The sequence below is a fragment of the Amphiura filiformis genome, chromosome 13 (assembly GCF_039555335.1).
Source record: "Amphiura filiformis chromosome 13, Afil_fr2py, whole genome shotgun sequence".
In the NCBI taxonomy this organism is placed as follows: Eukaryota; Metazoa; Echinodermata; class Ophiuroidea; order Amphilepidida; family Amphiuridae; genus Amphiura; species Amphiura filiformis.
Window position 1 is genome coordinate 61,035,300 of NC_092640.1, and position 27,208 is coordinate 61,062,507.

Here is a 27,208-nt window from a genome sequence, read left to right on the forward strand (position 1 = left end):
TTAGCCTGGCTCAGGGCCCTGAAAAAAGGTCAGTTCTGGCCATTGAACCAGCTAGGTCCTCTTGCACCAAAGACACACACTCTAACAACAGTTTTATACCTCTCACCATTGTACTTGGTTTCATTTGCACTTTTCTTTGGAAGACAATGGTACTTCCTAACAATTGACTCATTGTTTCACTATATCCCATATTGGTGTGTTGTTTTTCACTCATATATCTTTATATCTATGTCAATGTTTGTGATCCTCGCCATTCTTGCATGCCATTCATTCATTACTCAGCCCGAACCACCGCCACCACCACCAGAACCCGAGGAATCCATTGCACCTGATGATGATCTTGTATCCGAGTATATGTCGACTATCACTGAGGTATATGTCCCTGGTTTGCTAACTTGGTATAACAAATGTGTAAATGCAATAGCTATTTCTGTTTTTAATATATGAGAGTTTACAAACTCTTTTGGTTTGTACTGTGCAATATCAAAAGTGTGAACAGTGATGAATGGGCCTTTTATATCATGCATACATCTAGAGCTCTAAATACAATCAAAATGTATTCTCAATGAAGGGATTCATCTGGCACCAGAGGAGGCTAGTGTCAGTTCCACCCCTGGTCCCTTTTTGATCAAATCAGTCTTCAGGTCAGGTCATAGCTCTCACCATCATCATTGGGTTATTCCAGTTGAAATCCATACACCTTCTATGTACGACCAGAGAAGATGTGAGGAAAAGGAGATAGATCAAGCTATCCTCAAACAAAATATGTGTGCAGCCGCTCATTCAAAAGTAATCACGCTATTTATATTTAACAATAAAATACAACAAAGGGGTTTGAACCCAAGATGGAAGTGATACACAAGTTGCTGCTTACTACTTTTAGGGAAAGGTCAGTGCCTGTATACCATCATACTATGCATATCATGCATGCAGAGTGCAGACCCTAACATCCAGTTATATTTCAAATAAAATATGACCGAAGTTCCATGGCAAATTACAATTTCTGACGTTTGTTGACACTTTCAACCTCTACGATTTATGATACAGACCATTTTCAAGTATCAAAATATCTTTATTAGGTTTGCAGGAAATGACAGGAAAATACATAAAACAATAAAATAAAGATGATCAACAATCATCCCTTTTCTAACAAAATCCTAAAACACTCTCCCAAATAATTAATATATGTTCTAAAATGGGCGAATTTTATGGGAATTTTTACAAAACTACATTTCTTTCTTGTATTATCCACGTGTGGTATCCCATCAGCATGATCAGAGCAACAGGTACCACGTGTCATACTTTCAAGGAATTCTCTATAGAAACATTGGAAATATTTCCAATTCCGGAGTGAAAATTAATCAACCATGGTCGGCAACACACATCACATCAACATGATCAAAGACTACTTTCAAGTAGATGTGTAACTACTTGAGAATAAAGGACTATGAATAGGTGCGACAGGATTACCTACGGGATTATCTCAAGGATGTAATTCTGTTCTCTCTCCTTTTCTTACATCTTCTCTGGTACGACATGACCGTAATCTCCCACACTAGGTGTGTAGATTTCGAATGGAGTCACCCATTCAGGTAATCCCATTCGAAATTGTATGGGAGATTAAGGTTGTGTCTTTCATGGGGGGTGTATGGATTTCAACTGGAACAGCCCATTATTGGAAGGAATCTGTTGACAAACATACAGACAATAATTTGACAAAGAAATCCATAATAAGCTATTGCACTTACAACTTTGTTGCGTTGTGTTATTGTCAGTTTTCCACCAAGTGCTAATCGACTTGAAGTATGAACAGAGTGAGACTTTCATACAAATTAGCCCAAGCTGGCAGACTAGTTAAAATGGGTTCAGTGATTTTTTTTACCCAGATGAAAAAATCAGGAAATGTGATATACAATCACTTGACTTTGTTTGGAGAAAAATAGTACTCATCAAAGCCACAAACACAATTTAAAACTGTGACATTTTCTCTGCAAGTTTAAATTATAATGCAAGTTCAAATTATAGCAACTTGTGCTATTGATTTGAGCAAATTCATTGTCAATTAAAAATAATGAACACAAATAAATCTGTACAAACTTACTTGAAGTTTATGGTCATTATCAATTCATACTTCATGAGATGTGTCACATACAAATATGAGGGAAAACTGACATATTTATGTATGCATGAAAGGTAGCACATTGTTGTACTAAATGGGTACCATCACTGTCATGTAAGCATATAATCAGAGTTAGCCTAGTATCAAGGCAGGAATTATACAGCTGATGGAATTAAGGTTGGTCTGAACCCTGGAATTATGAAAACTTTCGGGCCTCATAACTGCTAAATTATTAGTCTAAAGAATATAAAAGTATACATTTTTAGAATGGAAATGACTTGATGAATTCATCTGTGAGGTCCAATTTGGGCCAAAATGCTCATTTTTGAGAAAATCCCAAAAAAGCGGGTTTTTGGCCCAAATTTTTTCATTTCATGCAACGCAACAAAAAATTGTTTGGCAAAAAAATTTTTTATTAATTTTAAAAACTAGATAAAAATATCTAGGGACTTTTTTTTATTTTTGTGAATTTTGACCAACTTTGAGAAATTTGTACCAAAAATGGTCAAAAAAATGCAAAATTTTCAAAAAAATCATAAAAAAGCCTGATTTTCGAAAATTTCAAATATTTTTGGTGAAGTTGATCAAAATTCAAAAAAATGAAAAAACGGTCCCTAGATATTTTTATCTAAAAATTAATAAAAAAAAATTTTTGGCCAAACAATTTTTTTGTTACGCTAGACTAAACAATTTGGGCTAAAACCCGCTTTTTTTGGATTTTTCCAAAATGAGCATTTTGGCCCAAATTGGACCTCACAGATGAATTCATCAAGTCATTTCCATTCTAAAAATGTATACTTTTATATTCTTTAGACTAATAATTTAGCAGTTATGAGGCCCGAAAGTTTTCATAATTCCAGGGTTCAGACCAACCTTAAGCTGTATAATCTCTCAATGAAGTCTTGACATTACTTTATAGGCTAATTTTGTGTATGCTTAAATGAAGGAAACACCATTAATTTGGATTTAAATCTGTGTCTAAACCCTTTTTTTTGCTATTCTATGATTAGATATGTTTCTATTTATTGAATTTAACCACTGTGCATGCCAGTAGTTGGTAAGTACACAAAAGAGATGCCATGTGCCATGCAATTTTACATTTTGCTGATGAAGAATTTAACACCCTCTTCATCAGTAACTATAAAGGATTTAGACACAGTAACTTTTTTACTTGATATACAGTATAGTGTTAAACAGTTTTGTATGTGCATGCCCCTGTAGGCCTATATCTTTGCATGCAGTTTTGTTAGTTTTAACAGTACTTTGGAATGGTCCTTTTCACTTGCATGATTGTTGCATGTATTAATTATTTTAATTGCAGATTTTCAAAGCAAAAGGATGTGTATTTCCTTCACTTTTATAGTATTATGCTTTCTTTTACTCTGGTTTTAAATACCCTTCATCAACTTTCAGTCACATACAAAAAAGTTGTATCTACCTACCCAATGAGTGTAACATTCTGCCCTCCTCCCTTGACAATATTCAGTTAAATACATGAAAGTGGTCAAGAAGCCTCACTGATTTGACCACTTCTCATTAAAAAATAAATAAATCAGGCATGTTATTTTTCCTGATTTAAGTTGGATTTCTGATTTTTGGTTATACAAATACAAAATTTAGTTTATTTTTACAATTAAGAACTATGCAAAGTGCAAGGAGATCAAATGTACAAACTTTGATGAAAAGGAGACCCATAAATATGCTAATTTTCAATTTCTATTCAAAATCATGATAAATTTGCACAATTCTGGAAAAAACACCACATTTTGCTACAATGACAAATCTGCACTTTTGCCAGATTTTTGGATTAAAAAAACCCCATTCTATCTAAATCAGTTTTCTGAAAAGTTTAATATACCAAAAGTCTGAAAATGCAGTCCAAACCTGCTGCACCCCATACCCACCTTTCCACTAAGGACCCCCCCCTAGTGGCAGCACCAAGGGGGAAGGGGCAAGAGGGAGCATTCCCCCCAATATTTTTCTTGCCCTCCAGTGTCAATCCCCCACACACTTTTGAGGCAAAATTACACTAAATTTCCACATTTTGTGCAAAATTAGTTGATTTTGCCCCCTGAAATTCACTTTTCCCCCCAATGCCCCCCCCCCCCCTGAAAAAATTTCTGGTGCCCTAGAATGAAGGTAATATAAACAATGGTCCGAAGATAGTATAGACTCGCCTATTAAGGATATTTCAAAATATCCCAAAGATATTTACATGAGATATTATCATTCAGGTTACATGTAAGGCTGTGAGTTTCAAGTTGGGATATGTCATAAAATCATTGTATCACCCTGCACAAATACTTTCATTTAAAAATTTCAATTTGACCATATCAAAATCATACACTACATTTTTGTTTGTTTTGCATTATATTTGTTTCAATTCATTTGAGTTCAATTTAAGTCAATTCAGGTCAATTCAATCATATATTCAATGTTGGAGCACGGTGGCCTAGCGGAACGGGCTCTGACTCATAATCGGAAGGTTGCGGGTTCGAGCCCCGGTGACGCCATCGTGTTGTGCCCTTGAGTAAGGCACTTTATCTTGATTACTCCTCTCCATCCAGGTGTTTAAATGGGTACCGGCATTCTTAAATGCTGGGAAGGTAACAGACTCGCTGTAGAGGAGGTGTAGCGATCCCCTATAGCAACATTACATGGAGGAGTCTGGCCCAATCACCAATGAAAGAGAGATGGGCACTACGATCACTGTTTATACAGGATCGTCTCCTTTACCTTTACCTTTTCAATGTAGGGTTCTAAGTATACCATTTTTGTGTACATTTGCACATACATGTTCATTATGTATAATAAGCCAAATCGCTATTGTAACTTCCGGTTTTTTTAGGACACTTTGCCCTTTGACCTATCTGGAAAATTCGGGTTTTGTGCGTACAAAATATAATTTAAAACTTGTTACTAGAATAAAAACAAACTTAAAAAACATTATTATTACATGAATTAATTATTTAAATATTTTTAATGATAACATTATGACAATAATAAATAAATTATTAATAATTACAGCAATTTTCCCGATAGGTCAAAGGACAAAGTGTCCTAAAACTGCAAAAACTGTCCCACAATGCATTGCAAACTTCCAATGCCGATTGAGCTTATTGCACCGAGTCAGACAGTTATGATTAGATAGTTGAAATGAATGCACTTGAAATAGTTATAATATATAACATTATTTTTCCTCAAGTTGAGCTTCTCAAATATTGTAATATAAGTCTAAGACATGATATTAGGCCAAGAACATGCAGCTCTAAAGGTGGGTGACGCAGTTGATAGCTTCATCCCCCTCACTTTATACCATTAAAAATCAAGATTTTGATATGGGAAAAAAGCGTATATTTAAAATACTAGTAATAAATTTTGGCGCAAAATGTTTCATTTGAATGGTATGATGGTAGCCTTGAGCTTGTCCCCATGCTTGGTATACCAACCATAGGCCATTTGACTTCTTTTGAGACAGTAGTGTCCGCATGTCATACATGCACGATCAAAGACCCGTATCTGTAAGCGAATTTACTTTGCACCACATCGCGTGCTACAGATTCACTACCTTTGACACCTGTGGAGACTATGTACTATCTCGAGCAAGCCTAAATGTACTTTATCTGTATGGTACTTTGTTATGGTTGGAACACTAATTGGAACACTAATTTTTACTTGTGATATCCAAATTGCTGTATCAATTTAAGTCAACATTTGGAATCGGATTGATTTGGTGGTAACTCGGCCTCAATGTAAGGTTCAGTATACAATAGCATAGCCAAGACTTTTTTTTTGGGGGGGTGGGGGGCAAGGTAACTTTCAAGGGGGAAAATTTGACAAAAAATGCCAAAAATGGGCTAAAAAGTAAAAAAAAATCTTCAATATCGGGTGACCTGCTGTTGGAGGAAGGGGGAAGATTTTTCACAGGGGGAAGCTTCCCCTTGCTATGCCACTGACAACATACCATTATATGAAAAAGTTGGACCACCAACCCTTAATCTTTACATTGATTTCTAGGACTCCACAGGGGATGGTGGTATCTCCAACCAGCAGGCTAAAGCAGCCAGGAGAGCAGCGGAGAAAGAGAAGAGAAGATTAGCCGTGGAAAGGAAGAGACAGGAGAGGGAGGAAGCGAGAAGGAAAGCCATTGAGAAGGCAGAGCTACAGGAACAACTCAAGAAAGAATATGAGGAAGAGAAGAAAAGGAAAGAGGAAGAAATCAGGTATGTGTGAAGTAGGCATGTGTACTGTTTCATGTATGTGCATTTGCATCTCAGTTTTTTTAAGAAGGTTTCTTTACTTGTGCCCAAGGCACATTAAGGACATGAGTTATAAAGTGCTTGTGCACCTGATGGTAGAGTTTTGCTCACCAGTTTGGGATCTCCATACCAAAATTCAAATCAAACAAATTGACGCAACTCAAAACTCGTGCAGCAAGATTTGTGTGTAACAGCAATGAAAACAGAATTTGAATGGGAGATGGTCACCTCGCAATCCCAGTGCAAAAAAGGCCTGTGTCCGGTCAAACGGAGCCTAAGGCACACATCTCCAACAGCAAACAACTTGATCCCAATCACCACAAACAAAGAAAGACTGTTTCAAATTCAGCTTTATTCCAAGAACTTTGGTTGATTGGAACAATTTACCCAGCAATTTAACCATAATCCTGGATAGGGAAAACTTCATAGAGGTACTTTTAAAATAACTCAAATGAACACCAGCAAGAAAATAATAAATTAATCGCATGCGCACGTCAGTATCCTGTCCCGTTGATTGCTTTGGAATAGAAGGGGTGTTGGACAGTATACGCAAAGAAGAAGATTGCGAAGATTATCATTCATCCAGGTATAATTAACAATGAATTTCAGATTAATCTGATTACTGGATTTACGTTTTATGAGTGGCAATATTTCACATCCTATGTGTATTTGAGTAAATGTGCAAGGGAAGTAGGTATTTGGGTACACAAGTGCACCATCAGTAGGATATTCTAGTTGAAATTCATACACCCCTTATGGAAGATGAGACCTTTTAATAGCTTCCATAAAGGGGGAGAGTGTGAATTTCAAATGGGGTTACCTGAATGAATCTACACCCCCTGTGGGAGTTCAAACTCATGTATTCCATAAGGGGCTGTGCAATAATTATGAGCTGAAGGGTAAAATGTTGTAAACTGCATGGCAAAAAATGTTTGCTCCTCCTCTCAGCCTGCCAAAAAATGTTGGCCTCCACCGCTTTGCACATGCCAAATTTTAGGGATCCCAATTTTAGGGATCCCAATTTACAAACCTTAAATGGTCTAGATATATTGTGAGTGCTGTGAGCAGGAAAATGTGCATATTAAGCATTTCCGTACTGTTTTCCTTTTTAGAGCATTTTATTTAAAATGCACCCCATGAATGTGTGCCATAAATTGCTTGCCCCCGTCCCTATTGGCTGGGCAAAAAAATATTTTCCCTGCCCCAATTTTACCCTCCCCAGGACTCATAATTATTGCACAGCCAGTATGGGGTTTATGGATTTCAACTGGAAGTGGAGGTGTGAAGTGTGTTGTGATACTTAACATTGTTAAGGTCCGATATACACAAATTAATGCAAAGTTGAAAGTTATACTATGTTTTGATAGTTGAACATTTGTATGCCCTTAGAAATCTTAATGTACAGTCCAGTTCAAAAGTAATTGGAACTTTGGACTGGTTTTTTTCCATATTTCTGTAATATTGGACATTTTAAAATTTTGCTTTCTTTGGTGTGAAGTTTAAATCCTTTCCTACTGCTTCACCCCTTCCCCAACAATCAATGTTGCATGTCTCTAGGGGGGCATGACCAAATCAACAGGTTTTAACATTGAACAAATGGAATGGGGAGGGCACATTTAAAGGTACCCAAGGCAAAGTGTTCCAGGATTATAGGTTGAAATGAATATGATAAAATGGTAAGAAAAATAACATAATACCATTTGCAATTACAGGTTGCGTAAAGAGCGCCGGGAAGCAGAGAAACTCGCGGCCATAGAAGCTGACAAAGAACGAGAGAGACAGGCAGCATTAGCGGCAGAGAGGGAGAAGAAACAGATGGAAGAATACAAGAGGAAAATGGAAGAAATGGCCAGGAAGAAACGGGAGGAGGATCAAAGAAGAAGAGGTTAGCACAACAGAATATGAGCCAAAAACACTTGTTAATTACAATTTGAACAATTTTCTGGGAAAAAAGAAGAAGGTTGATGACTCTTGATGATAATAAAAATTGAAAGCAATTGAAAACAGTGAAACATAATAGCTAGATGTTTGATAAAAATAAACATCCTAAGGTCAGTTTATAGATGCTTTCCAATGGGTAGGATGGTCGGTCAGATTGTGTTTTTTTTTTTTTAAATTTTTTAAAGGTCATAGCCAAAACATGTTTGCCGAATTAGCTTAACAAATTGCACAAATAGGTGTGAATTTGGACATTTATTTACTACATGTATATACCACTTCATTCATGTTTTTAAAACAATTTAGAAGTGTAAAGAAACTGGTTTAAAAACTTTTTAGGATATGTCAAACATTTTGAAAAAAACCAAACCAGACTTTTTCTGGAATTTCCTAAATTAGGGTCGGTATTCTTTGCCTAATAGTATAACATTGTTGTAATTTTGCTTAACGGGGAACAAATGTATTATATGAGTCATTTCTTTTTGATGATAATACAATATCAAGTTTTGTTACAGTTGAACATCAATTTTAGCCTTTAATATTTTCATGTTCTCTATTCAACAACACAGAGGAAGACGAAAAACGTAGAAAAGAAGAGGAAGAGAGACGCAAATCTGAGCAGGAAATGCTTGCAGCAATGGAGGAAGCAGAAAGACTAGCGTACGAAAAACGCAGACGAGAAGAAGAAATAGAAGCACAAAGGAGGGCGGAAGAGGAGAGAATACGCAGAGAGCTGGAAGCAAGACTAGCACAGGCCGAGGCTGAGAGACTAGCTATGGAGATTGCACGAAGACAGAAAGAAATGGAGCGGAGACTAGCATTTAATAGAGAACTGCAATCGGAGGCTAATATTATGTCACACTCGCAGGAAATAACACCCATGTTTACATGGTCATATTTTGAGCTGTTGGATTATCTTGGTATTCCAATACCAGAGGAACTGAAGGATCATTATGAGAAAGAGAAGGAGAATAATAGCAAGGCATCGGGGACCAGTGATGGTTGATTTGAGTCCTACAGGGAGGTGATTGAAAATGTGATATATCAAATGGTTACCTTGAGTGTTTCTTGATCAATAATGTTATTAAGCTAATATTTAAAAAAAAAAGCTATGTCTAAGCTCTTGGCAGTTTCATAAGCCCTGCAACAATTATAACACTCAAAGTCAGTCACAATATGTATATCACAGGAGATGGACCAATGCGCCACCTTGATATTATATCTAAATTTAAACATAAGATATAATAGTTCAAGTTCATGCTAAATGGTGCTGGAACCATATCTATAATACTCTCAGTGGCAAGCCTCAAAATAAGCAGATCTGGAGTACCAGGAGCCACACATTTGGAAAAAGCGGCTCCTGGTCCTGTGATTATCTAATGAACCAGGAGCCATTTTTAAAGAGCTTGGAGTCATTTAAATTTTAATTGTACATGTAAATACAAAAACAGATGTAGAGCCTGGTTCACATGATTTTGGTGTGGACTAGGAGCCAAAATGTTATGACCAGGGACAAGCGATTTGCGCAGAACTTTTTTTCCGCGCAATTGGCTATTTTTTTCCTATGGGCAGGGATACATGATTTGCACTGAAAAAAAAGTTCCGCGCAAATCGCCTGTCCCTGGTTATGACCATTGGGTAAATGGCTCCTGGGTACCTGCTTTTGAGGCTTATGGTTCTGGCTGTTAAACCTTCGATGGAACAATATTATTGAAGATGACCAAATTATGTTTGCGATTATAAAATGTACTGTTTTCCAAATGTGCAAAAACAAGTATAAAATTATTGTCACCTTGAGTAAATACCAAGATCATTCCACAAAAGTACTATTTGTCACCTTGATTGAGTATTGAAGTCATTCCATTAATAATTTATTGACCTGCTGCAGTAGTGTGCAAGATGGCATTCTTTCGGAAGCTGAGGGGATGTTTATTTTCCAACTTGTTGGATTTTGTACAAAATGTTGGGTTAAAGGGTCACTTTGTGATTTACTATCTCATACTCCCACTTACCTCCACAAAGGTTACATCGGAAACCTTGGACTAAATAATGTATTACACATCAACATTTCTTCCAGATTTGGTCGTTTGCCAAAGAAATGTTCCCAATTTGTCTGTTCTGTCTGTCAACACAGTGGCCAATGGAGATGTGTAATAATAATAATAATAATAATAAGCATCATTTATTAAGCGCCTTTTGATGTACAAAGCGCTTTACAATAGTACAATACATTATAAAAACAACAAAAATAGCAATACATATGGCAAGAAAACAAAAACCCAATAATTTAGCAAGAAATAATACAGTCATACAATTATGCATAGCTCGCAAAGTCTATGCAAAATTAGAATCAACTGAAATTTTGGAAATAAGGGTTTGTCATCGATATATCGAAAAAAAGATGTTGAAATCACAAAATGCTCTTTTAAGCCTAAATTTAAGCCAAAGCTGGGCACACTATTGCAGTTTCCACAGAATGAGAGTTCAGTAGCTTGATCCACATCTATGCTGAGCAAAATTACATGTGATGTCACTAATGTACTTGTATATTATTTTTAAGTAAGGCTGAAAGATTCAATAGGGTCTCTTGTTCTCTACTTAAGTAATTACCGTATTCATTCCATTAACCGCCCAGGGCGCTTAACAACGTCATTTTGGGTGTGTGCTTATTTCTTACATTGCTTATATTTAATTGTAATACATAAAAAAATGGCCCTAAATATTCAACCATCATCATTAGTGAGTGTGCCATATGTTTCGGGCCATGATCCAGATTTGCATGGGTAGTTTGTTGTAAAGTTATTGGGTGGGCGCTTATAGGGGCATGGGCGGTTAATGGAACGAATACGGTAACTCACTAGGGGTCTATTTCACTCTTAACCCTTCGTAGCTCAAGTAACCGTTCGTAAATTTACGAATACCCAATACTAGATGTAACTTCACGAAGGGTCCCTGTAGTAAATCCCTATTACTTACGAAGGTTATCATTCATAAGTTTAGTGAAATGGAACTTACGACTCGGTTAAGTTACGAACAATTTTAAGACTTACGAAGCTTCGTAAAGTTTAGTGAAATGGACCCCAGATGGTCAGGCCTGGCCCATACAAAGGGTAGTAGCTGTGGCTCCTATTAAAGCCAGCTCATACCTAGCCTGTACACCTATTCCCAAATATATTCAAAAATATCTCTCATTCTGTGCAAACAGGTCTCCATAATTTATTATTATTAATCATTAAGATTGAGAAGTATTTAAGAAATATTATGCAATGTATGATTAGTATTTATATTTGTAGGGAGAAGTTGGAAGGCTATAATATAAAGATTATTTTATAAATGGTTCTCACTTCACTATATTGTAAAATTACTTTGTGATTTGAATATGTTCTCAGGAAATACGGGAAAATATCTATGTTCTGGTGCTGTATTCCACACAACCTTCAACTACATGGAATGAGCTATTCCAGTTGAAACCCATACACCCCCTATGGCAGATCTCGGTGTCCCACACATGGTTTGTAGATGGAATTACCCATTCAGGTAATCCCATTTAAAATACACACTCCATGTGTGGAAGATTAAGGTCATGTCTTCTATAGGGGGTGTATGGATTTCAGCTGGAATAACCCAATACGGCTCCAGACTAGATATTTTCCTGTATTTTGTGATGGCTCAGCGGCACAAAGGTGTATGTCCATTATTTTAGCTACTGTTTGTGTGATGGATGTGGTGTACATGTACATGATTTCATCCATGCATGGTGCATTGAATGAACTCATGCCAATCAAATACAATTATATATACAGCAGTTAGTGGACATAAGTCTTTGTGCCGCTGAGCCAGCAACATATTGTACAATTACATGTAAAATGTGTCACAAGTGTCAAAATGCTCATGCTTGTGAAACCACACTATGCAAAATGGTTGAACCTTTTAATGTAATCAGTAGTTGTATACTCGTCATGTTTTGTGTGAAAACGTATGCATATAGCAAATAGGTGAAGTTTCAAGCAACTTGCTCCTGTTTTTTAAAAGAAATTGTGCACTATTCCAAAATACCTTTAGCTTTTAGACATCCAAGCCACCTTAGGGGCTTTATGGCCTTTTCGCGGTTGTGCGACACTACAACTTGGTGGCTAGAAACAGTGGAAACAACAAGATAATGGGGAATTGAAAATGGTCCCCAGGGATCAGGAATGTAATATAAAGTGCTTCATAAATGCTGCCTGATAATAATAATGTACTAAAATATAATGTGTCCGGAAATTCTTGCGTTTCACAATACGATGCGCCGCCAGCAGGTGCTTTTGGCAGTCAAATTTCGACTCCAGAGTCGACATCGCCGTTCTAGCTGCTATTGAATTTTTACGCGAGTGTGATAATAAAAATGTTGAAAACAGCTCCACAAAGGATTCCCTGAGTGATCAATAGATAGAAAATGGATCTGCTATAGTTGTAAATTGTTGTTTTAGTGTGCATTCGCATGTAACATCATTATAATGACATTTAAACCCACAATGATGCATGTTCCTGTATTGTATTCAGATATGCGGGCTTTGGATGTCGACTCATTTTCCCATGATGCACTGCGTATTTTGGCCTCGACCCAGCGACCGCTGGAGGCGCATCATATTGTGAAACGCGAGAATTACAATCCCCCGTCATTTCCCCACATTCCTTGGGATGGGGTGGCGGTACTTGAATAGAGTATTATACATAGCTTTGGCAACCATTTTGTAATTTTGTGAAGTTGAATGTGGATATAATTATGAAAGTATGATTTAGATTCCTTTGTTGTACCAAAATGATCTTCTTGTAGATACAAATTAATGGATAGTGCAATAATTGTCTTTCGTTATATAATGATATATATTCATACGTAGCGGTAAACGTAAATAGAAAGCAAAATTTAACTTATATGCTGCTCAAATTTGGTACACTCACTGGAGCGCTTTTACCGGGTTTGATCGGCATCTTCAGCAGATGTTATTGCTCTGAAGATTTGTTGTTGCTAGTGATGTTGTTGAGACACATAACCAGCAACAACAAATTTTCACAGCAGTAACATCCCTAAAGACGCCGGTCAACCGGGGAAAGCACACCGGTGAGTGTACCAAATTTGAATAGCGTAGATAAGTTAAATTTTGCTTTCTATTGTTTTTCTTTGTTTAGGAAATGTGACTCAATGTAATAAAACGTATGATACTGGGTATTCAGAATTTGCACCAACACTTTTAAAAATTTAGCTCTATGTTTTGACTTTACTGTCAATCACATAGATGTAACATATACATTGAAACCTATTGAGCAATTATTTGTTTTGATATGGAACAGAAGAACAGAATGATGCACAATTTGAGTATATTTAACATTTTATTAGCAACTATTAAATGTACCATCCATTAAATATTTAGTTATACAAAACATGCATATAATATGACTACACGTCTTATAATTACAATTTGAAATGTCTGCTATACAACAAATACCCCCTAAGATCAGATTGTTTTGGCCAATGAAAAGATTTTTTGAGACATTAGGTAATGTAGTAGAACACATCGTAACTTTCAAAAGTCTCAGAAAATGGAAAAAAAATGAAATTTTGGAAACACCAGTGTGTAAATTAAGAACAAAAATCAGGTCATGAAATCTGGTCATCCGCCAAATTTTTGGTCATCTGTTATTTAAAATTTAGAATATTAATTTTTTTAAAGTTAATTTAGAACTTTGCATATATATCAAAAACCTTTTTTTTTAATCAATCATGAATGATCCTAGCAATTAACTCTAGGTCAAGTAACACTCCAAAAGCAAAAATAGTATGGGCGTCCAACGGATAACCTGCAGTGAATTTCTAGTTATCCGCCAGCAAATCTGGGCTTCAGAATGCCCGGATGACCACTTAATTTGCACTCCGAAACACACACATTGTATATACATGGTGTACCTCATCAAAGACTAAAGAGACCATTTCAATCAGATATTTAATTTAGAATAACAGACATTTCATTTTGTAGAATAACAAGCCTGTTGAAAGATATGTGACCGTTAACCACAGGCTTTGTCGGCTTTTCACTTTTTGAGATGCATGTCATCACCCTCATAACAAAATTGCCCAAGTCATTTTTTTGCTTAACTCGATCTTTATAACAATTGCCACCTTGTAACAAAATGACTTAAGAACTAGAGAGTTTATAGATACCCAGCCCCCTGCACTCAGTGTATCCGCAGATACTTATGCTTGTCGTAAATTTTGTGAAATATGAGGCGATTTCTGCTGAAGAAACATGATTTGCAAAACACACAAAAAAGGTGTTTTTTTTCCCAAAACGCTTTTGCGAAATTGTTTTTAATCTACAAATCAAGTAAAATATAGGTGCATTATTTTATTACTCATGAAATTCCAATTTATGGAAACTAAAAAGCGCAAACCTTATTCAGTTTCGGGACTTGTGTAAAAAAGGGCATCTTACTATAAATAGGGGAATGTTGTATGTATGTATCTATGTATCTATCTATGTATGCCTATAAAGGCTCCGTCAGTTTCGATCCAAATGTCGCCAAATTCATACGGGAGATCGAGGAATATACGGGGACGTGTTTGAACTTTATTTGGTTGAAAACGGTCAAGAATTGGCTGCAAAAACAGTGACAATATGGGTAAAAACTGGGTTTTTGTTATGAAAATCAGTTACCAGCCCACGCACTGCAGCTGGTCGGCAGCGTCAAGGCCACGCATGTAATGCGATTACGCTAATGCGCGCCAGAATGGCGCAGAGCCACACAAATTGCGAGCCAGAGACCAGTGGACATGATAATAGGGAAAGAAGGAAAAATAATAATGGACAAAAAGGTACATGGACGAGTCACGGGATGAAGCGGTACTATAAAGAAAAATTAAATTAAAATGAGGACAAAAAGGTACAAGTAATTAGACCAACGGGTTAAAGTAACTAAATGAAACGGGGACGAAACAAAGAAGGAAAGAAACTATTCAGGAAATGTAAGAAAAAAAGAAGCTAAAATAATGAGAACAGAATTAAATAAAAAACATGGAAACGGTAAATCACAAGCAGCAAATAAAAAAAGATGCTAAAGGGAAATGCAAGAAAGAACAGATTTAGAAAACAATGGGAACTGGGTTAAATAAATAACATGGAAACGGAAAATCACAAGCTAAGCAGAGGAAACTAAAAAAGAAAATGTTAGAAGAGACAGATTTAGATAAATAAAAATGTACCTTTTCAATGATTCTTCCTGTTCAGTAATTCTTCCTGTTATAGTGAACGCTCCCATTTACTCATCTAGCGGGGACCCGCTAGTCTTTAAAATAGTCACATTTTATCCAAAAAGGGGCATTGTTGGGGCAAAAATTTGCAAAATGAGATGCAAAAGAGGCATTTTCAAAGTTTGCTGACAAGCTTGAGTACCTGTAGATACACAGAATGTGAGGGCCTGGGTTAGGAATTTTATAGGGATTCTGATATTTATACTGTATATAGCAGAAAACTATGTAATTTTACAAATCCGTCCACATTTCATTCTATACATGTAGTACTGTAGATGCCAGTTTCTGGGAAATTTTCTGAATTTTTTTCTGACCTTCATGAAATCCTGTCAGAAATTTGTCATATTTATTATTTCAAAATTTTGCTCGGTTCTGACTTTGAAATTAAAATACTTCAAAACCAAATTTTCTGACAGTATATTTCAAGCATTTCACCATCTGGTGCCTAGTTTTCAGCAAGGTTCTTCAGCGGTCTGAGATTTGGCGCTGTTTATATTAAACGTAAACACAGAAGTGGGGTTCTGATTGAATCACATTGGCAACTAATTTCCCAATCAAGCTGCTTATAATTATAATTAGCAACATGTGACCTGGTTCTTTTTACGTGATAATCAGGAAGAGCAGTCAGACACCGCTGAAGGAATTTGCAGAATAGTATAGCTTTGTAATAGAAAGTTCACTACTATGTATAATATTGTAGATACATATAGTATCTCTAGCTAGGGCATTTATATTTTCTCAATCATGTAAATAAATTGCTTATTTTTATGTACACAATTTATTACCTGCTCCAACTTGGTAATAAGTGAATAAACTTGATATTGACAAATGATTACATAATATTAATATTGTCTCTTATTCTTGAAGGATCGATACAGTTACAATATATTGTACATTGTCGCCTCAATATGTTTTCTAATGTTCTCTAAATTTTCAAGACGAACATAATTGGGCAATAGAGGCCATCTTGTGGGTACAAATGATACGCGTGTGCATGCATTGGACACTACGCGCAGGGCGCAGCTTGCCACGCAGCTGTTATCGCGCATCGACACAGTGATTTTGCTGTTCACGCATGGAGATCGAACGACCATCGCAGCGTGTACCCACAAGATGGGGGCATATGACGTCACGCTGACGGCCTCTATTGTACTACCATGAAAAAAATACAGAATCAAATGGTGGCCACCTTAAAAGCCTTGACCCTTTTTTTTCCTGAATCGCACTATTTTTGCGATATCCTTTACACCCCAATGTGTTCTCTGCATTATAAAACGATTAAATGGGTTTATACATTTTTACACATTTGGGTGTAGAATACACCATTACCCCTTTCTTTTTAAATATTGTCATTTGAGGAAGCTCTCTGGAAAGAACATTCCACTATTTTACATTACAGGGTTCACCAAGGATCCTATAATATTTTGCAAGATATTGTTAATTACAAAATTCCACTTTGATTTTCAGTTAAAATATTTCCTTTTAATTAAAGGAGGATTTCGTGATCCTAGCATCCTCTTTTTATGACATTTTTCAGTAGATATCCAAAAAAGCTTATTTCCAAAATTTCAGTTGATTCCGATTTTGCGTTTGCGAGTTATGCATGATTATGTGTATTACACTGCTCCATAGACAATGTGTTGTAATTTCGTTCTGGTGAAATTCAAATTTGGCGATATTTTTGCTAACGAATTAATCTGCAAGAAATATTTGGTACATATGTATAAACATTATGTAGCCAGAGGTATCCAGTGGTGTAAAAATCTCAACTTTTTTTGGGAAAAGTGGGGGGATGAGACTGTGGATCACGAAATGCCCCTTTAATACAAAGTTACTAAATGTTTCTCTAAGTTCCTAAACTAAACTAAACTAAGTATAACAAGCTACAAGTTATAAAAGAACAAGCTGTTCAAATTACTTACTAATGAAAAATTATAACTTGTTACATCAAGTTGTTTCCAAATTACTGTAAACCTTAATAATTTCGCTAGAAGCCTTAATTAGCTAAATTAGATAACCGCGAATTTGACAGTTTTACATTGAGTTGTACATGACTTGCTGGATTAGCAGAATTAAATACCCACGAAAATGCCCGGGGGGATCACTCATATATGAAAGTTGTAAGCATCCGCGTGAAAGAAAACGCGGATTTAGGGTGGTTTTGAAAAGCAAAACGAGGATCCGCGATTAGGGTCTCAAAACACTCATTTTACTAAAAGAAGGGGTGTTTTTTTTAAAGCACGATCCTCGCTTAGGGTAGTTTTTTAAATTATGCAATTAACGGACATTATATTTATCAAGTTATTTGGCACAAAAGAGTGGTTTCTGAGCAATTTTACTAACCAGATTTTTTAAAAATCGGAGCCAACTTCAACAGCACAAATTTTAAGCTTACCGATATCATCACTGTCACTGAATGGCACTCTATATTAAACCGACACACGCAATGAATTCAAAACAATTCCTCACTTATGGTGTTTTTGATATTGTCTGTCCTTGTTTAGGGGTAAATTTCAAACAAATTCCTCGCTTAGGGTGTTTTTATTTGAGTAAATCCTTGTTTTGGGTTAGTTTTGACAAATTTTCGACATCCTAGCTTAGGGTCATTTTTGAAAGTCAATTCACGCGGATGCTTACAACTTTTATACATGAGTGGCCCCCCCGGGCGAAAATGGTGGTCATTGGCAACATTTGCTAATTTAAAGCAATATTCTAACATTTCCCCTCATCCTTTTATATTTTGGCCCAACCAGATGAGGCAATACAAAGAAAATTGTTATTTAATTCCAGCACAAAATGCCGGCAATGCGTGCCACTCTTGTCAATTGTGACTGTTATGACCTACATGCAAGCCATGTAAGTACAGTGTTATAAGCATAGAGTACATGTTCCACTAATATATGTGACTCGTTCTGACAAAACCAGGAACAAGTCACATTTTTGACATTTCATGATTTGAATTAAAATGCAAGCACGGGACAGTACAATAAGCTTCAAAATGATACCAAAATTATATACATAGCATCAATACTCTTCAAGATATGGATAATTTTGTAAATGATACCTTGATATTTTTGCTGAACTGCTAATCTGAGTAATGGGCTAATTAGTTTCCTGCTTTACACAGGATTGAATAGGGATTATCATAGTTCAACTGTCAAAATATTAATTCAATAAACATCTTTTTAATAAGTACTTTCAAGGATTTGAAAGTCCACTCAGTCCTAAGGTCAAATACCATGAAATTAAGAATTCCAAAATTTGATTTTTTTTATTATGGGAATGTCATCTTTAAAGGCCTATAAACCAAAAACATGCCTGGCACCTTGTTCCGGTTTTTGTTGGATCTGGTCACATATGTCGATCATGATAAATAAACAATGTACTCGATCATCTTATTCAAAATCTCAGATTTTGTCACAACTACAGCACCTAAACTTTGAATTTGTAGGTTATGTTTAGTTCACATTGTGTAAAAATCAGAATTTTGAAAAACATTTAGGGTGTCCTCAGCAAATGATACAAATATGGCACCTAGTCATAATTATTCAAATTCAAAAAGTTCCAAAACTACAAACACTCTAATATTTCTTTCACAAATTGCTAGGTCTACTGTAATGGTAGATTTTCACCGAAATAACAGTTTCAAAGTTTAAATAAAACATTCAGTTTCAAAGTAATTTTGTAAACAAAGTAGTATCTTTTTCTCACTTAAATTTTTAAACAAAATATATAACATTCATTTTAGTTATCTATAAACATGTAACAAATAATTTAAATGTGCAAAACAATTTGTCTACATGTATTCATAAAGTTCTTGAAGAAACCACTGATTTCTTAGTTTAATTTACCCTTACGCAAGTGACAAATTTTGACTATACTCTGTTTAAACAAGGCCAACAAGTTCATCACAAGATGTTTCTTAGTAACCTTGGCAAGATGAAAGTAATACCCTGTTTAGTAGCAATTCAATTTTGACTTCCTTTGCTGGATAAAGAGTTAAGGGGTGGTGCAATAATTATGTGTACCCCCGGGGTGGTGAATTATAGCCTATATAATAGGGGGCAAAGATTTTTGGCAGACCAAAAGGGGGGGGCAAGCATTTTTGGCAGGTCGAAAGGAGGGGCAAGCAATTTTTGGCAGATATTTCATGGGCATCGTTTCCATATTACGCCCTAAAAAGGCGAGGGAAAACATTAGGAACACGCTCAAATATACAAAATTTCCTGCTCGCTACGCATTATATGATAAGACAATTTAAGGTTAGCAATTAGGATTCCCCAAAATCTTAGTGTGTAAAGGGGGACAAAGATTTTTGGCACGTCAAAGGGGGGGCAAAGGTTTTTGGCATGTCGAAAGGGGGGCAAAGATTTTTGGCAGACCACTTTGAGAATTCACCTCCCTGGGGGTACACATAATTATTGCACAGCCCCTAAGTTGAATTGTGTTGTTTATGTCCATGACTTTTATGCGTATAAACAGGGTTTCACAGGCCTTGCCGTTTAGATTTTAAAGGCAAGTGGTTATCACTCGCTAGCATGATGCTAGATGAGTGGTCAACTTTTCACAAATACCACTTATTTGAGTGTAATTAAGTATAGAGCTTCAATCTTAAAACGGTATTTATGTAGTGTGCTGAAATGAGTGGGAAGCGTGTTAAAATTTGTGACTTTCTCTGCTTGGAGGGGCACAAAGTCGATTAAATGCTGAATTGGCTATTAGATGGCTGATTTTTGGGATCGCTCTCAAACGGCAAGGCCTGGTTTCAAACATACAATATACTTTATTCTGAAAATCGATACACCCCCAAAGGAAGACATATGACCTTAATCTCCTGCACAGGGAGTATGGATCTTAAATGGAGTCACCCTTTCAGGTAACCCTATTTGAAATTCAATAGCCCAATATATCGATGGCTCACAACACTCCCTCATCTTCATTTTGACCATTCAAGAAAATTGGGTTTTGGAATTCATCCCTAATAAGAATATAAGGCCATGTTTCACTGGTATTTGGCTTTATTGTGGTTATGAATGGTTAAGTCTTTGTTGTCATTGCAAACTCAGGTAGAAAGCCAATTTTCTGAAAATTTGGTACCAAAATCTCACTTTTGCCAAAAATGGTGATGATGACGTGTTGTGCAGAGCCCGAGATATTTAGCCCGATATTTCAGGCTCACAATTCATCTATTTTTCAAACTATAAGAATTAGGCCTACGCTATAACATCAAAGGAAATGTACATATTATGTACTTGCTGCCACGAAATGAGCTTAAAGTTGCAAGTTAGTAGTTTCATTCAAAATGCCCCCGGGAAGATGCATGCATTGGTGTTCTTTGTTTCATATGCAGCTGTTCAAGTCGGTAGTACCGTAGTACGTCTGTATGTTCTTTATGAATGGGGGCACAATGGGTCATTCTCATCATCATACTGCTGGCTTGAACATCAATTCAGTCTAGTCGATGTCTCAGAACTACCAACTTGTGAATTCACGCTCATTTTGTGGTAGCAGGTCACATATGCATCAGGCCACCAACATGCATATGGTCCTGTGTCACAACCTGGGGTATCTTTGTGTTACATAGTAAAACAAGGCGGTTCTCGAACCACGAGTCTCGCCTGCTTTCGTGACCACCTGCTTTTGCGATTACTTTTGGTACAGGTAAATGAATTTGGTGGTTATCGGCTGGGCACAATTATCTGGCTGATGGTGACCGTATCCATCAAGTTTCATGCCCACCAAGATTCATGCCCGACCAACAGTTTTTACTAATTTGACCTCAGATGACCCCTGGTGACCTCGAAATGACCTTCCAAAAATTGGGCTTTAAATGTTGACTGTACCCACCCAGTTTCATGCCCGTACAACAGTTTGCACTAAATTTGACCTCAGATGACCCCTGGTGACCTTGAAATGACCTTCCAAAAATTGGGCTTTAAATGTTGACTGTACCCACCAAGTTTCATGCCCCTACAACAGTTTTTACTCATTTGTACTCATTTGACCTCAGATGACCCCTAGTGACCTTGAAATGACCTTCCAAAAATTTGGCTTTAAATGTTGACTGTACCCACCAAGTTTCATGCCCGTACAACAGTTTTTACTTAATTTGACCTCAGATGACCCCTAGTGACCTTGAAATGACCTTCCAAAAATTTGGCTTTAAATGTTGACTACCCACCAAGTTCCATGCCCGTACAACAGTTTTTACTAATTTGACCTCAGATGACCCCTGGTGACCTTGAAATGACCTTCCAAAAATTTGGCTTTAAATGTTGACTGTACCCAAAAAAAATGAAATGGCTCAAACATTTTACCTACACATCTCATTTGAAGTGGTTCATCCTTCTGAGCATTTTGACACCTTTTTATGGAAATCGGTTAAAAATGAGAGAGTGCGTAAAAACAATCACAAAGTAGGGAGGATGTAACCCCACCTCTTTTTTCCACATTTACAATCATTCTGAGCAAGTATTGGTCTTTAAAATGAACGTCTGTATTTATTTACTTGGTTTAGATGTCTGGGAGTTCATTTAGACATTTTTTACTACATTCAAATTTTTAAAGGGGGTTTTTAATCAAATTTACAATATGAATCCCCCCCCCTAATCCTCAGCCACCCTTGGCACATTTCATGCCAAACGTCATAAGAAAATAATTGAAAAATATTTTTAAACAGGATAAAAACATGAGTAATATAGAATAAATTAGCCTCAATTTAAGACCTAATTGAATCTTCTAAGTGAAGGAATACTCAAGAGACAGTGCTTTGAAATCCAAACTGCACGTCAAAATGTAACAAAGCCACCTTTTTGGGCACCCCAGTATATGGCACAGGATCATATTTGAGATTCCTACATCACCTCCTAGACTTACAAAAAATGGGTCACACAAAATATTAATTCTATTTATGGTAACAGCCCTTTAGTCAAAAGGGTCATTAGTCTGAAAGGGGGTAATAAGGGCACTAGGGTTAAGGATAACATTAGGGATATATGTTCAGGCAAGGGTTAGGGTCAGCGTTAGGGTTCGAGTCTGGTTATAACTTTTGTTTAGGGATGGGGTGAAGTTTAAGGGGAGGGTAAGGATTATGGTTTTTTATTTACTTATTTTTAATTTTATTTTTCATTATTTATTCAGGAAATTCTATCAATACAAATTATGTACTGGTAGAAGAAACTTATAGCAAAGTTACTGGGTTTTTGGACTAATGACTCTTCAAACTATCGATCTGTAACCCTATTTATACATTGATGAATAGCTTAATTGCCTCAATTGGGTTTTGTACATAGCTGGCACATCACAGCTGGGCATTTGGAGGGGGTAAAAGCCTTGTCATATTGTCCTGGTTAGTGGGCGAACGGTACCCTATTTCACCTAAAAATATTTTCACCCACTTTCCCCTGGTAGCACTCGATATCGATATGCATATCCTCGAGTGTATGTGGTCCAATGATAAAATGTGTGAATGGGTGTTCCTATTTCAGTTGAAAAACTTTCAAGGAATTGTCATCACAGACAACAAGCACTTCTCCGTCATCTTTGAGTGCTATTCCCCAGGGCGATTTGACATCTTTAGTCAGGATTCCAATATAGTCACCTGTGAGAGAGTAACGGTAGACTGCAGGAACTCCATAGTAGCTGGCAACATAGACTTCATCTTGAACAACGCATAATCCTGTAGGGTAGAAGTTACCTCCTGGTGGAGTGGCGAAGGTGTGGAGTTGAGTACCTTTGGTGTCGTACACATGAACAGCCTGTTGATAGCCACCATAATCACTGACAATGATGTGATCATCTGCAGTGATAGCAATGAAGTATGGATACAGATTCTTCAGGTTGAAAGCAGATACGCGAGAACCATCTTGGTTATGGATACTGATGTACTGTCCAGTACTTCCAGCATAAACATGACCTTTGGTGTCAATGGCTATACCATACAACTGGGAACCATCCCTTTGTGACATGGTGCCATCAGGATTCTGAACACCAAACTTTTGCTTGAAATTTCCCTCCGCATTGAAAACTTTCACAAATGGATTATAGTCCGTAATGAAATAGTCACCATTTTGCGCAATTGCCAGGCCCCATGGGTACGAAACGCCTTGATAATCGCAGCCACCAGCACCACTAGTTTGGATTTGCCGATTATTTGTGCCATTTTCATCAAAAACTTGAATGAAATAGCCACTACTGTATGTAGCCACCGCAATTTCATCATTTTTGTCAAAAACAGTGTATCTTCCTTCAGTGAATTGTCTTGATACGATCGTCTTTCCTTGAGTCCATTGCTCATAGGTCTTAAGTGAACCAAGAGAACTCAGACTGTTGTCAAGATTCTTGCTGGGTATGAATTCAACTTTACACATTGACTGTCTGAGAGCTTTTGGATTCAACTTGGACATCTGTTGCATGGTATTGGAGAGCGATGAATACATTGTAGCTACATCATGCTCGGATCCATTCTCCGTAATCTGTTGTGTCATCTCTATTGATGTACAAAGGCGTGCTTTCTGAAAGTGCAGACCATCACTGTGCACTTCTAACTTCTTTATTCGTTTTGCTTCCAACTCTTTAATTTTCTGTGTGAATTCAATTTCATCTTGTTTCATTTTTTGTATGAATTCTGATTCTGCTTTCTTAGCTGTCTTCTTGTAGAGACTGATAGCTTTCTCCACATTGTCTCGCAGTACTTTAGCGGTTTTTTTTCATTCTCCGCAGTTGCTGTATCAATAGCTTTGGGAATGAGTCCAACTTGCTTGAATAACTCTTGGAGTTTGTCATTTCTCTCTTCAGCTGCAGTCTTCAAGTCTATCTGTTTATGATCTGGACGTGGGTGATCTACGACGGTACAATCCCGGCACATTGGCTCATTGCATGTCGCAATAGAACCGTAAAATCTCACCCTTGTGCTTAGAACACATCTCCTGTTCTGGCAGATTGTGCATAATCAACTTTCCCGTACGCAGCTCTTCTAAGGTTAGTACATGATGGTGCTTTAATATGCGCATTGCTTTGTGACTATCCACACATTTCTTACACAAGAAATCGTTGCATTCTACACAGCGACCTACAGCCTGGTTATCAGAATTATCGCACGAGGTACATGGAATCTTGGCATCTTTCTCATGCAATTTCTTTTGAAGCTGATTTCGCTCTTTCAATTTATTGACAAAAAAGTTAGTCTTCAGTTCCTTCACACCACCTTTTGGTAATGGAAAGTCCTCACGACAATTTGGGCACGAAATTGCATTTGTGTATTTGTCTGGATTTTTCTTTGCTAAACTTTCTGACCAACTGGATAGACATTTGAAGCAGAATGTGTGAAGACATGGCAGTGCTTTAGGATTGTCAATAACAGCAACGCAGATGCTACACTGGACGAGGTCAGCATGGTAACTGTCTTCAGCTTTGGAATTCAGTCCAGCCATATTGCTTCACTTAGATTTCCACTGATTTACAATCTGATATGGAAGTTTCACATTGAAAGAAATATCTTGATAATCTCAAACATTGTCCAATTGTGATAAACTTAACGGTCTGTCTTCACTCTTCATAACTGGTTCATAACATCTCTTCTACCGTATCTAGCCTGCCAATATGTAGATCTTTGGGTCACATCAACACTCTATGGCCCTTTTATGTAGAGCTGTGGACGTATAAAAATAATAATATTAATCATAATAATTTAAATATTCAATAAGCTAATAAAATACAAATGTATGCAAATTTGGATGATGGGCTGTCTCTACCATGCAAATTTTGCTTTTTAAGTCAGGTCATCATCCATAATTTGCATGAATTTGAATAAAACATAGCATAATGCCATAACATGTTAATCATGACAGTATATGCTTTATATGTTATAAAAAATAATTATTAAGCACAAATCACATGGTTTTATTTAAAACACATAAATGACCAAAAACAGCCATCTCTCAACACACAATATTAACAATTCCTGCAGGGCACCGAAATTGTTTGGGGCAATGACATCCCAGTAATACAATGAAGGCTGTTGACAATTGAGCACAATTACCATGAGGTCATAGCCCTAGACAATTTCACTGCGGGAATTTTGAATGTCGCAAAACCATGTGATTCGTGCTTGGTAATTATTTTTCTAACATAGAAGGCATAATGTTATGATTGCCAGAGACTTTTGGAATATATGTTCCAGTGCGAAAACAGGGTTGGCACGATTTAAATCAACTGATTTCAATCATACATGAAGTTTTTACCATTTTTGATAAATAGGTTTATTGTTTTGAAACTTTCACATGTTTGTAAATTGTATGTAAAAACATGTTTCGATTTTAGTTTCAAATGTACATAAGCCTATACCTTAGGATTGTGCATAATTATGTTTAGCATTCCACTGGTCTCTTTTGACTTTATCATGGAGTATAGCAGTTGACTTAAAATAAAAATCTGATTAAATTTTTTATTTTTTAAATCAAGTTTTTTTTGTTTGTTTTTAAAATCTGAAAATCACCAAACGTCTCATTTACACATTGACCCTCAATTCCGAAATACATAACATGTTTGCTTTAACATATGTTGGTTGGTTGGGGCAGGAGGGGGTTAAAAATACTAGTAGGTTGAAACAGGGGTAGCCCTAGGTTTTCAAACAAGGGGTCAAAAGTTTGAAATTTTGTGAAAATATGATCCAAAACAATAGGGCTCAAATGACCTTTTAGCTACGGTACCTCTAAATGGTAATTTTGTGTGCCAAAACATACAAGAATGCATTATGACCCCATGGTGCAAGTTAGCGCTACCCTGGGTTGAAATCTCTACAATTAAATGTCATATGCCAGTGATGGTGAGAACTTTTTCAGAAAGGGGGCAAGGGGGGACCGGGGAACTCAAGTTTGGGGTGGGGGTCGCCCACAAATTTTGAGATAGCCAATAGGGGCTCTGCAATAACTATGAGCCCCAGGGGGTGGGGTAAAATTTTCAAACGGCCTGCCGAAAATCGCTTTCCCCTTGGCTCGCCAAAAATCTTTGCCCCCCCACCTTTACACATGGCAAATTTTTGGGATCCCGCTATTGCAAACCTTTAAATGGTCTATAGATAATATAATATGTTGCGAGTGCAGGGAGCAGGAAAATTTGCATATTAAAGCGTTTCCGTACTGTTTTCCTAAGCCTTTTAGAGCGTTTTATATAAAGGCGCCCAATGAATGTGTGCAAAAATTGCTTGCCCCCCTCTCGGCTAGCCAAGCATTTCTTGCCCCCCCCCCATTTTACCCCATGCTTGTATAGTTGTTTGTTTCAATGTTGCAATATTGGTGCTGATGAAGTTGCTGCCTGCAAATTGCACTGTGTCTGTTTAGTTGTGTTTAATGTACAGTTCTAGCAATTTGACCTGCGGGTCACCATTAGAGTTTGAAATAAAAAAAACCTTCCTTTTATGATTTATGTCCATTTTACAAAAGTGTTGTTTCAGCCCTCTTTACAACATTGGGCCTAACTCAACTTAGGCCTACTCAAGAATCACAGGACCTACAAAAGAATGTGATTTTTGAATTCTTCTGCACACTCACTATACATTTGTAAATGATCAATACAATTTTTGCCAAAGCTCACTACCATGACTACCAT

At 36.8% G+C, this 27,208-nt stretch overlaps 1 protein-coding gene across 1 annotated transcript in view; it reads left to right on the forward strand.

The window, feature by feature from the left end:
* Positions 1–10,466, forward strand: part of LOC140168748 (uncharacterized) — a 75,412-nt gene extending 64,946 nt beyond the window's left edge. Inside the window, exons 27-30 of the mRNA XM_072192158.1 lie at positions 283–372; positions 6,137–6,342; positions 8,091–8,263; positions 8,886–10,466. Coding sequence (XP_072048259.1) covers positions 283–372; positions 6,137–6,342; positions 8,091–8,263; positions 8,886–9,322 — 906 coding nt within the window. The 3' untranslated portion in view covers positions 9,323–10,466. The remainder of the gene's footprint in view (positions 1–282; positions 373–6,136; positions 6,343–8,090; positions 8,264–8,885) is intronic.
* The last annotated feature ends 16,742 nt before the right edge of the window (positions 10,467–27,208 follow it).